The 12,617-nt window shown below is 43.0% G+C and overlaps 1 protein-coding gene across 1 annotated transcript; it reads left to right on the top strand.

Moving 5' to 3' along the window:
• The first annotated feature begins 3,110 nt into the window (after nucleotides 1-3,110).
• On the top strand, nucleotides 3,111-11,691 carry dus1l (dihydrouridine synthase 1-like (S. cerevisiae)). The gene is made up of 14 exons (XM_034540183.1): nucleotides 3,111-3,216; nucleotides 3,857-4,107; nucleotides 4,570-4,678; nucleotides 4,826-4,876; nucleotides 4,980-5,092; nucleotides 5,245-5,327; nucleotides 5,451-5,554; nucleotides 5,672-5,819; nucleotides 7,109-7,205; nucleotides 8,436-8,521; nucleotides 8,669-8,832; nucleotides 8,932-8,969; nucleotides 9,083-9,158; nucleotides 9,301-11,691. Exons 2-14 carry the CDS (start codon nucleotides 3,871-3,873, stop codon nucleotides 9,516-9,518), a joined length of 1,524 nt encoding a protein of 507 aa, XP_034396074.1. The 5' UTR covers nucleotides 3,111-3,216; nucleotides 3,857-3,870; the 3' UTR covers nucleotides 9,519-11,691.
• Nucleotides 11,692-12,617: the final 926 nt, after the last annotated feature.

The following is a 12,617-nucleotide window of genomic DNA, read 5'->3' as shown; positions in this document are numbered from 1 at the left end:
TAACACATGTGTAAAAAGGAAGCGCTGTTTGTTGCCAGGTATCGCTACGCTCGTATTCAACAGACTTTGCCTTTGAAATACCGCTGTGCACGCAACTGTGGTTAACTGCCAATATCGAGCTTCGCAAGTTGACAATTTGTCCCCAGAAAGCTAACATTGTGGCCTCAGAGTTGCGCAAGAGCAAAGAGAGAGAAGCTGTCAAGACCTGCTCATGGGGCAAGAAAACTGACTTTGAGGAAGAGTCGCTAAATTAAATACTCTATTACTTTTTCCTTCAACTCATGTTGCTCACACGCTTATGTGATATGCACTGTTTGTGTGTGTTTCAGTGAAACAGGGTGTTAAAAGGAAAAACAGTTTATTTACAGCTTGGCTTGCTCTTCAGTTCCATAGAAGAGGGCGCATTAACACATTTTAACAGGGGTTCCTCCAACACAGCCCTTACGTGTAGGGAAGCGAACATGAAAGGAGAAAAGCATCGCTCTGTTCTGTCACGTATAGCACACTCACTGTTATTGGCGGTGCACGTCCAGGGGAAACAAAAGACAACTCAACAGCTGTGTGAGTGATGCATCTATCAGTATCCATGGTAACGGATCATTTCTCCAGCACAGACGAGCGTGTGGGACTTTGTGTGAAGTGTCACTCAGTTTAGGAAAGGGCGATAACGTCTTAATTTCATCATTCAATGGTGAGACTGGTCAGCTGGACAAGTTACCAAAACAATGGTGTGTTGTTGTTTGTTTTTTAACAATACACCTGAAATATATGCTAGGGAAGAAGAAACAAATATGTTTTTTATTTTTTTAATGCTTCTATATGACTGGTCATTAAATTAAATATTGTATTTATTTTCAGATGTCATAGATTATTTTATTCTAATGTAAGACAACTTAATATCATGCTCTCTCCTAGATGTATTTTGTTCTGTCTTATAAAGAAACGTGACTCACTGTGATTTAAATGTGCAGTATGTGTACACTTGTGTTTTGTCTGACAGAATGTATACAGTGCATCCGGAAAGTATTCACAGCGCTTCACTTTTTCCACATTTTGTTATGTTACAGCCTTATTCCAAAATGGATTAAATTAATTATGTTCCTTAACATTCTACACACAACAACCCATAATGACAAAGTGAAAACTGTTTTTTGCACATTTTTGCAAATCTATTTGCAAAAAATAAAGAACGAAAACATAACATGTACATAAGTATTCACAGTCTTTGCCATGACACTCAAAATTTAGCTCAGGTGCATCCTGTTTCCACTGAGGGTACAGAACAATTTCTGCAGCAGCATCATGCTGTGGGGATGTTTTTCAGCGGGAGGAACTGGGAGACTAGTCAGGATTGAGGGAAAGATGAATGCAGCAATGTACAGGGACATCCTGGATGAAAACATGCCCCAGAGCGCTCTGGACCTCAGACTGGGGCGACGGTTCATCTTCCAACAGGACAGTGACCCGAAGCACACAGCCAAGATAACAAAGGAGTGGCTTCGGGACAACTCTGTGAATGTCCTTGAGTGGCCCAGCCAGAGCCCGATTGAACATCTCTGGAGAGATCTGAAAATGGCTGTGCACCGACGCTCCCCATCCAACCTGATGGAACTTGAGAGGTTCTGCAAAGAAGAATGGGAGAAACTGCCCAGAAATAGGTGTGCCAAGCTTGTGGAATCATACCCAAGAAGACTTGAGGCTGTAATTGCTGCCAACGGTGCTTCAACAAATTATTGAGCAAAGGCTGTGAATACTTATGTACATGTTATGTTTTTTCAAATCTTTATTTTTGAAAGATTTGCAAAAAACAGTTTTCACTTTGTCATTATGGGTTGTTGTGTGTAGAATGTTGAGGAGAATAATGAATTTAATCCATTTTGGAATAAGGCTGTAACATAACAAAATGTGGAAAAAGTGAAGCGCTGTGAATACTTTCCGGATGCACTGTGTGTGTGTGTGCGTGTGTATGTATGTATGTATATATATGTATGTATATATATATATATATATATATATATATATATATATATATATTCTCATCATACATGATGTGTGTACAAATTCCTACTAAATGTCCCTGATATCAGTGCAAACTAACTGAATTGTTATTTGTGAAAACAAATATATATTCTGAGAAACATCCAGGTTTACCCAATCGTGTAATTGTCCAGAGAGTGCATTAAAAAAAATCAGAACTCAAGTCGCCTTCTTGTGTGTCTCTACTGAGCCAATATGAGCAAGCCCTTCATGACACAGGCTGGTCTTTTTCATTTGGCTATTAATAAATATGTAATATTTGTCTGTATCCCAACTCCCAATGCAGCTGCTTTTTTCAGCAATTAAATTGTTTATTTATATCATTACTAATGGGGCGTTCACACCAAATACGTTGCGAAGTAGATCCCATGCAAAGTGAATGCACAGTCACGAATGGTTGCGAAATACGGCAGGCGTTGCGATAGACGCGTGAAATATTTCAACTGCCAGGTTGCGAAAGCCAATCAGCGTTGAGATGCTCCGCCCGTTGGGCTGCAGCTGCTCTCGTAGCGCTGGAAGCGGAAGTTATCGAGACGGAGTCGGTGAAACTCCCCGAGCTGTGTGAGCCTACGGGTGGATGTTATGAATCCAAACACGAGGGCGTTAGATGTTCCGACGTTTATGGGATGTCCACAACAAGTATAAAGACACAAATGAACACAACTTGACTGGCGAATAAACTGATGTGGTGAACGCACCATTACTTTAAAAATATTTTTATTACAGGACTGTGTAAATTGTATGGCTATCAAGCAGGATATGGTTGTGATTTTATATAGAAAACATGAATACATTGTTACAGATTATACTGGCCGCTCCACCTATACTGGTACACAGGGACCACTCTGGCATAACACGTTGTTCTACCTCTAATAATAGAGTTTAATATTTAGTATGCAGGGCTTTTACTTGTAATTAAGTATTTGTACGTGCTTATATTGCTACTTTGAATTAAGTATACGGTCTGAATTTGTCTTTTCCACCCACTGCTTCCATCTTGGTCCTGCACGCCACGCCGGAAGGGGGCGATCACACAGCAAAGTAGGTGGATACCAACTATCATTTCTCACAACCGGAAAAACGCCCTGAGTAAAGTTTCCCACCGGTCCTATTTCGCCGTTGCACACATTTGGAAACCGCTGCGCAAGGAATACCCCACACAAAACCACAATATTACAGGTGAAACACGCTATGAAGACTCGGCGCTGTGCGGATACGTAACGGCACAGCTAGAACGTGCCAAGAGCAGCGCGTGAAGCTGCCAAAGGAACAGAACCGCGCGACATGTCCTGGTTGTGTGCCGCGGTGGTGCATCATGTGCTACACGGCGACTGACCGCAGTTAGCTTTGCTAGCTAAATGGCAGCACAGCTTCATGTTATTTGGCTCTATTCAGTGCACTTCTTCGGGGCCGTGCTTGTAAATAAACATGTCTGTAGAGTTAAATATGCTGGAGTTAGCCAGGAGGTTATTTGTTTAAATGTGTAGTTCAGATGTGTTTATTGAAACTATCAAACTAACTTAATTAATTATTATTATTATTTTTAATTTAATGCTTAGTGAGCAGTATACAAATATTGAGGATGGACTAGAAAGAAGTCCAAAGCTGGTGTTCGAAAGAGATGTTCACATAACCCAAACATTCTGGGGTAATAAAAGGTTGCACATTTATTGGTGCAATTCTGTATTTTTATTATCAGATTTTATGTTTTGAAATTAAACACGGTTAACATTCAATACTGAATGCGATCTCCTTAATCTGTCCATTGTGTTTACCACTTAACCACAATCGTAAATGATTTATTTACTTCCTGTTCCAGTGAAGTCGACTGCGATGGCCAAGCTCCAGGGCTTCGAGTTCTGGAGGAAGACCCTGAAGGAGGCCCGCTTTGTGGTGGCACCCATGGTGGACCAGAGCGAGTTGGCCTGGCGCCTGCTCAGCCGCCGGCATGGCGCCCAGCTCTGCTACACCCCCATGCTGCATGCCCAGGTGTTTGTCCGCGATGCCAACTACAGGCGGGAAAACCTCTACAATGAGGTGTGTCAGGAGGACAGACCTCTCATCACACAGGTGAGCATCCGCACGGGCACGGTCAACATTCTCCAGCATGTTTGTTGTCTCGTCATGATCTTTCATATGCATTTTTTCTTACTTTTAATGGAGTAACTTTGGTGTTTTTCAACCTGGACCCTATTTTCCCATGTTTTGTAATTAATGGGCACAACAGTTTTTAAAAATAATTGGTCCAGTATTGAGGGAAACGGCTGCAGACAGCTGCTGCTAAACAGGACTGCAATGCAATTGCTCAGGGAAACTTCTTACCGTCAATCTACGTCCACTAATAGTGCTTGTTTTTGCCACCAACAGACATGTATTGTTATTATAGATGTCTGACAACATAATAAAATGTTTTTCTTTACGTTTCTCTTGATCCAGCCTGTTGGTTCTGTTTAAAAATACCGGAGTTCCCCTTTAACATCGTTCCTCCATGTAGTGCCAGTAAGTCGCAGTGTTGTTCTCCCTGTATGTCAGTTTTGTGCCAACGACCCGGAGGTGTTCCTTCAGGCCGCCCTGCTGGCCCAGGACTACTGCGATGCCATCGACCTCAACCTAGGCTGTCCGCAGATGATCGCCAAGAGAGGTACGCACAGTTCACACAGACATGAACCCCCCCACGAATTCTTACTTTGGCAACTCCTGGTACTCGTGTCAGAGAAGACACTGACGCCTATCTGCATCCAGACTGAGTGGAAAGAAAACTAAACCTGTTTTGACGCTTGTTTCTAAGGGCACTACGGAGCTTTCCTCCAAGACGAGTGGGAGCTGTTGGAGAAAATGGGTGAGTCTGCCTTTAATGGATTGTCGGACTCTGGGATGAACTACGTGAAAATGTACCAGTGTAGTGCCGGTTGTCGGCTAACATTCCCCTCTTCATTTCACAGTCAGGTTGGCGCACGAAAAGCTTTCTGTTCCCATTACGTGCAAGATCCGCGTGTTCAAGGAGCTGGAGAGGACGGTCCGCTATGCCCAGATGCTGGAGAAAGCCGGGTGTCAGGTGGGATCAATGATTAACTGTCCTATTAGAAAATATTTTTAAAATGCAGCTTTTTTTAATTCATATTTATCTGGGGAATTTGCCAGTTTCAGGAAGCATAAGGAGGGTGTTAAACTGGTCCTACGCTTTGGCTTTGTCACATCTCTTCCCAGCTGATTACGGTGCACGGCCGAACAAAAGACCAGAAAGGGGCCATGACAGGCATCGCTAACTGGGAGCACATTATGGCAGTACGGTGAGCTGCCACCACCCTGTTGCCCTGTATTCAATCTGGAATGTCAGCATGTGACCAGCTCTCCCGATAAAAACATCTTTTCATGAACTGGTTTGTGTGTGTGTTTTTTTTTTTTTGCTGCAGGAAGGCAGTAAATATTCCAGTGTTTGCAAACGGCAACATTCAGCACCTGAGTGATGTGGAGCGCTGCATTCAGGAGACGGGAGTGCAGGGAGTCATGAGTGCAGGTCTCCAATGTCTCATTATGCACTTTAGTTCAGGATGTAGAATGTGTATTTAATGTACATTTGTGCTCAGGATTTGCACCTTTTTGAAATGTTTATTATTTATATAATTTTTTTTAGAGGGGAACCTCCACAACCCGGCGCTGTTTGAAGAATGCAGCCCACCCGTGTGGGAGATGGCAGAGGAATATCTGGAGGTGGTGAAGCAGTATCCCCCCTGCACTCTGTCCTTTGTACGAGCACACCTCTTCAAGCTCTGGCACCACACGTACGTCTCGTCTTTCTGTACCGTAACACAGGGAAATTACTCCAAGTTGGATAACATAGTAATCATCCTTATATTATATTAATAATACATTTAATGTGGACAGCACACGTAGTATTTCAAATAGACACAATTAAATCTCGAGTTGCTTCACATACAAGGTAACAACATTTATAGTACAAGATTAAAACTAAACAATTTACACAAAAGAAGCTTGCAATTCAAGTGGTTGAAATGGGATAAATAAATGTATAAACCAAATATTTCATACTTAAGTTTTAAAGCCGATTCCACAAGCACGGCCTCACTGAAGAGAATTCACGATTGTCCCATGCTTGTCAGCTTTGTCCGTAGTGCAACGAGGAGGTTTGAGCTGCCAGACCTGGGTGTCCGGGGTGTCCCTGAAGGTTTAAAACATGAATTACCCACATTAAAGTCAGAATCCTTAAGATGTCAGCCCTGGTTGATTTTGGGAACTCCTCGTGGTTACTGTGGCAACAGCAAGCGCGGTCCAACACGCCTTCAGCAGAGAAGCAACCGTGTCCCTGCGGCTGCTTCAAAAGTTGAATGCTTTGAACGTGAATTATCAGCTATAGGAAATGTCGGGTTGGCAGCAGGCGGAAACCAATAAAGTTGATGCGGAAGTGTCTTTAAAACTTCTGACCAGCAGGAGGTGACTCCTCCAATGGCAAAAAGAAGTCTAATTGTATAGAAGTCTATGAGAAGATGACTCTACTTGTCTCTTGATTCATTCACTCAGTAGTTTATGGTCTCAATCTCTAGTTTCAAGTCATCTTTAATACAACATGATGTTCATTTAGTAAATTATAGTCCAACAGACCATAAAGCAGGGTATGCTTTAGGTCGGGTCTTACTGTGATTGACAGGTCTCCTCCGCATTCCAAATAGTGTAACTTACGTTCCATGGTTGCAAAAAACACAGAACTCGAAGCCTCATAACGCCAATCCACAAACCAGTGGGTGACGCCACGACAACTACGTCCACTTATATACAGTCTGCTGTTAGCATGAGAGGCGTGGAAATATCTAGCACCTAAGACGCATTGCAATGCGAACGTGAACTATTCTGCATCCATCAGGAGTTTGGTTTCATTTCAGGCTCGACTGCATGTCGCTGACATTTACTGTTGCTTGTTTCTCTCCCCTCGGTGTCCATTGACTTTTGGCCATGTAGTGTATTCACTGTATTCTGGGAACACATCTAACATTTATGATTTTTATTAAGAGATTTTTGTGACATTGTGTGTGTGTGTGTGTGTGTGTGTGTGCAGGCTGCAGATCCACCATGACCTGAGAGAGGAGCTGGCCAAGGTGAAGAACCTGGAGGGTTTGGCTGGTGTCAGCAAAAAGCTGAGGCTGCGCTGCCAGGTAACAGCACACAGCAGAGTTAAAAAGGATCCGCTGAGGAAGCGGAGACAGTGAATTTTCAGAAGAAACTTTAATAACACTTTTGTAAAATACATTAAGGTCAAACGTCAAGTGTGTAGGATTTAAGGGAGTCTAATAGTTCTCATTACTGCCCACACTGCTTTCTCCTCTGCCTCTTTCCTGTCAGTACGGTTTTTGGACAGCAGTTGTGATTCTGAACCAGCTCCTTCTCCTCCTCTTCAGCCTTCTCTGTTGTCTTTTAAGTAGGAGAAGACATGAAAGCTTTCTCCTCCTGCCGTCAGACACAGATGTATTTCGAACGACTAAAAGTCACAAGCCTTTGATATGTCATTCATAACTGGACTCTTAACGGTGCTAACTCCGCCCAGAGGCTACAGCACAACAAAGTAGGAAATAACAACAATAAACTTACAAACATTGGTAATTTGTAAATACCAATAAATCTGTGAAATAAACAACAAATAAATCATTTATTTCACTGATGGTTATAACTTGAATTAAAAAATAACAGCATCCATAACTCTTGAAAATATGTTTGTTTTTTTAAATTCTCATTACATCTCAACAGCTGTCAATCAAATCAGCTGTCAATCAAATGCTCTGACAAAAAAAGAAAACAATCTGTGGCCGTCGCAGGACTGTAAGAAGGCTGTTTAATTCGGCCCAAATGTAACGATCGTACGGGCAGCTGTGAGTGATAACATGTTCGTTATTAACGTTCATGGCGATACATTTGGGGGAGTGGCCTCGGACTCTTCCTTCTTGACACTTTTTCTGAAGAATGTTGCGCTGTTGAATCAGGCCTTCGCCATCTGAAGAGACAAACGTCTGCATTTGGAGAATGACCAATAGGAACGCCTTCTCCCTGAAATCCTTCTCCCTGAAATGACCTGTGATTGGTCAAAGTCTCCCTGTCAGGGGCAGGATTTTCTAAAGCCTGAAAACGGAGCCAACCAGAAGAGCAGAAGTCTAGTTTTACCTCAGATTATGATTAAAGGTTGTTATGGAATTCTTACCCAAAGATGCCAAAAGGGAGAGAGAAAAAAAACTGCCTACCCCAGCTTTAGCAAATGCGCAGCAACAATCTAGCTTGTCAGAGTGACATCGAGCCTTTTAATGAGTGTTACTGGGACAACCACGCATGGATGTTTTGCTGATGGACAAAATATACATACCTCCAGTAGCTGTACCATATGCGTGTCTGTGCAGGAGGAGATCACCAGAGGAAAGGAGAAGGAGAAGGAGGGCGGCCTGCCGTTTCCCCACTGGATCTGCCAGCCGTATGTCAGACCAGCGTGAGTCGCCATACTTTGTTGTTTTAGGATCTTTTCTCTTTCATACAGTTATCATCCATTTGTAGACTTGACGTTGAGGGAGCTGCCACTGCGGGCAAGAAAATAAATTATCTGGAGTTCTCTAACCTTACTGGCTGTTCCATACAGGCCAAAGGAGCCAGACGGCAACAGCAAGGGCTCAGAGGTGCAGAAGACAATGTGTCAGAAGAGGGCGCTCGAGGATTTGGACGCAACGGCTGACACACTCTCGAAAAACAAGCAGAAGAAGAGATCCCGAAACCCCAACAAGAACTTCAGTCCCGAGCAGAAACGTGAGTCTGACCTCGTCGCTTTCCCCCTCAGACTGCCCAGTTCCTCTTTGGCACAAAGTAGAATGCTGAAAAAAAAGTGTTCCTCTTCTTCCCCCACAGCCAAGTACATCAAGTGTGAGCAGTGTGGGAACCCAAAGGTCAGTGTGTGTTTCGTATCGAAGACGTTGTGACATTCTGTGTGTGTTGTTCAGCTTAGCCAAAGAATCAGGAGAACATCTCCGCAGCTAATACGGTTTATTTTGCTCCGCAGGGAAATAAATGTGTCTTCAACCTGTGTCGAGGCTGCTGTAAGAAGAAGGCCTTCAAGGAGGTGGCCGACTGCCCAAGTCAGTACATGCACAGATAACACGATCACAAGATTTTAGTTGAGTGCTAATCACGAATATATCTGATTAGTTTAGCTTGTTTCTCAAAGTCAAAGATCCTATCCTTTGTTCAATAGAAATAATCCAACCTTTGGTTTGACAGGCCACGGGTTGAGGTTCAAAACCAGGGCAGAGAAACAGAAAGCTGAGAAGAATGCGAAGAAGGAGGAGGGGGAGGCGACAAAGGATGGGGACGCAACGACGACTGAGGAGGGGGAGGCGACAGAGACGGAGAGAAGCTGCAGCAGCAGCTCTCCTCAGCCCCCCTCAGACCCAAGTATAGAGCTGCAGGTGCAGTCCAAAACACCGCTGCCACTATGAGCAGGACTGAGGTGGCCTTTACCAACCATACTCTTGTTACTACAGCACTCGGCCGTCACAAGTCAAAGGGTCCCACAGTTTTCAGTTCATTTTTCTAACGACTTGGACAAGTTAATGCACTCGAAACATTTTGATGTCCAAAGTGACATCATGGTATCGCAGTAAATCACTGCTGCAAGGCTGCTGTGTGGACCTGCTTTGATTGATGCTATTTCGAGGATAATTGAGGTAACGATGTTGGTGTGTATGTAGAGGTTAGCCAGTTATTAGTCGGGACATACAGAATAGACCGCTGCTAAGCAACCTCGTAAGGAAGAGACTGTCTGTTTGGTTGGACACTGATCAGCAGACCAAAACCGTAAAGTAACACAAACTTCTGACGTGACAGTTTGGAAGACCTTCTCAATTCAATCTGTCATCCTTTTTATTTTTAAGACAACATTTTACTAGGCGTTCCAACGTCATTTAGCCAAATGTGTTACTGAGGCCACCTAAGTTAATAAGTGATTGCATTTTCCTGCTCATTATTTAACCTTTTTTTTAATTATTCAGGTTGAAGTAAAGTTTGCCTGCAGTGCATTGATGTGTATGTGCCTTTTAAGATGGGAAGTACTGCTGCCTATCCAGATGTGAACTTAAGGAGGTCAAGGTGGTGCTCAGAGTCTGCACGGTCTATTTAAAGGCACTACCTGTGTAAATGTGCATGCATTCTTTTTTTTGTTTTTTTCTCCCCTGTATATTGGTGAATTCTGTTAGTGTTTAGCCTAGCTTAGCACAAATACTAGAAGCGAGTCTAGCTCTATCAAAAGAGATTTGTTGATGAGCCTCCTGGGAATAAGGTTTTCAAAAAGAAGTGTTTCGCTGACTTTGTTTTGTTTTTTTGAATATTGAATGTCACAAAGTTGGTGAGAAAATCATCTTGAGGTATTATTAACTAAACACCGCTAATCTCCATCATCAGGACAAGGTGTGTGTGATTGGATGTCAATAATCCGGTTTGGCGTATAGATGTTGGTGACATCACGGTTTGTCGGTTAAGCCCCGCCTTCGTTAAACCAGCGAGATGGGCGCAGACAAAAATAGAAAATGCAGGAAGGAACTATTTTCAGAGCTTTTTACGATGCAGTGGCTTACTTTTATAAAACCACTTTTTATGACGTGCTCCAACTGTCACTGTCTCCTGACAGTGTTACATTAGTCAGATACTCTGGTTCCTCTGCTCCTAATGGCTTTTTAAAGCTTCCACCAGGCCTGAAGGAAAACAACCAATCACAGGCAAGGAGTCTCTAAGGAAGCTGTCAATCACTGCTCGTTTTCAAAACTGAAAACAGCGCTGATCAAACATGAATTTGAGTTTTACATGCAAGGCTGGGATATGTGGATGCTAGTGGTTAGCACTAGCTCGGTGTATGCAACAATTAGCACAAGCGATTCCCAGGTTAATTAAATGAATACGCCTCCCAGATAATGAAGATACTCTATAACTAAGTGACTCATTAGAAACTCTGCCAATGGTTTGAAATGGTACACACTGCCAGTCTCCCAAGTGGGCGCGGTCAAAGCATTTTCTCCTCCCCTGTCCCTCCACCTTGTTTGGAAGAGTTGTGAACGTCATTTTGATTGATAAAAGCCCACCAGCACTGATCAAACATGAATCGATTGTGATACTTTATTTACTGTATCCTTCAAATGTTTTTTAGAAACCTATTTTAATGTAAAATGGGAAAGTAAGCTCCGGCCGGTGGGCAGCTGGCTGTTTTTCTTCGGGCATGGTGGAATCTTGCAAATGCAATAACTCAAAGGAGGCTGAGGAACCCACTTTTTTTTTTTTTACAGAATATCTGTCTTGTGAATTGTGTTTGGGTTTGTTGGTAGCTGTTGAAGTGCAGATACTCGGACACTTTGGTGTAGACGCCCGGGCGGTCTGTGCGACAACAATCGCTGTAACTCATTCTGCAGTAAAACGGCCCCTGTAACTAATATATTGTTATATATGGATTGTGATTACATCCATGCGTAAATAGCAGTTTACTGTTGGCGGTTGTGGTGGAGCTACTTTTAACTACTAACTAATAGTGCAATCTTTCCAACCCTTAGGGCTCAAATATGGAGCCAAATCCAGGCCAATAGATTTGAACCTGAAAATTCAAGTTTTGGTCTTGAACTTTAGAAAAATTCAACAATGTATTTGAAAGAAAAATAAGTGTATAAAAAGTTTTCTTGGGTTAAATATAATTTTGATTCAGTTTTCAGTATTTTATATTTTCAACTTTCAATCTTTTTTTTACAGTTTCGAATCTTATTTTTTCGGGTTCAAATATTTTTTACACTTTCAGAACGTTTATTTTTTTAGGTTCAGACTTTTGGCCCGGATCTGGCGTGGGGGGTGTGGTTTCAACTACAGGGGCGTGTGTAAACAAAGACGGCTGAGGACCTGCCTCAACTACGTTGCCTTCAGGAAGCGTAGGTACCGCGAGAATTATGACTCAATACACCAGATTAACGGGATTGGCTGTAAACAAACAGTTGAATATTTCAAGTGACTGAAATAGCCCAACTCACTTTGCGTCCTTTCCTGCTGCCCCTGAACACAGCACGTGATCAGGCAGCTCAGGACGCTGTTCCCTACACACACTTTCAGGGAGGATGGGAATCTGCAGCTCCTAAGAAGGAAAGAGAGAGAGAGAGCTTTCTAAATGCTGTTTAGAAGTCTGTTTGTGTCACTCTGATTTGCAGGGTCACACATCTTGTTTATGACCATTCACAAGTGTGTTTGTATTCATTTGTCTTTATACAGTGTGTCCCTGCTGCTTCATGTGCAGAACTCTGTCTTGATGTTCCCGCAGCCGGTGATAAATTGAATTTGACGTCCGCCTCGGGCAGACTAACTGGCTTGACTCGCTTTGGGCCTGGAATTGGGACATCCAGCTTTGTGGTTCTCGTAGCTGCCGGTGCTCAGGGCCTTGACCTCTGAGTGGGACATGAAACACGAGATGTATTCAGCAGCTCACTTTCGTAGTTTGTGTGAGCCAACCCAAATCATTGATTTAATCAAGTTCGCCACAGGATCTCTGTCAACACAAACACACACATTTTTGG

Source organism: Cyclopterus lumpus, chromosome 8 (assembly GCF_009769545.1).
Source record: "Cyclopterus lumpus isolate fCycLum1 chromosome 8, fCycLum1.pri, whole genome shotgun sequence".
Taxonomy (NCBI): domain Eukaryota; kingdom Metazoa; phylum Chordata; class Actinopteri; order Perciformes; family Cyclopteridae; genus Cyclopterus; species Cyclopterus lumpus.
Note: the sequence above shows the minus strand (reverse complement) of the source record. Positions and strands in the feature narration are given on the sequence as shown.

What these genes read in the sequence shown, in the direction of transcription:
- dus1l (XM_034540183.1), top strand. Translation starts at nt 3,871, where the DNA reads ATGGCCAAGCTCCAGGGCTTCGAGTTCTGGAGGAAGACCCTGAAGGAG. An exon ending in TGGAGAAAGCCGGGTGTCAG is followed by an intron (nt 5,093 to 5,244) that starts GTGGGATCAATG and finishes ATCTCTTCCCAG; the next exon opens with CTGATTACGGTGCACGGCCG. An exon ending in CTTCAGTCCCGAGCAGAAAC is followed by an intron (nt 8,833 to 8,931) that starts GTGAGTCTGACC and finishes CTTCCCCCACAG; the next exon opens with CCAAGTACATCAAGTGTGAG.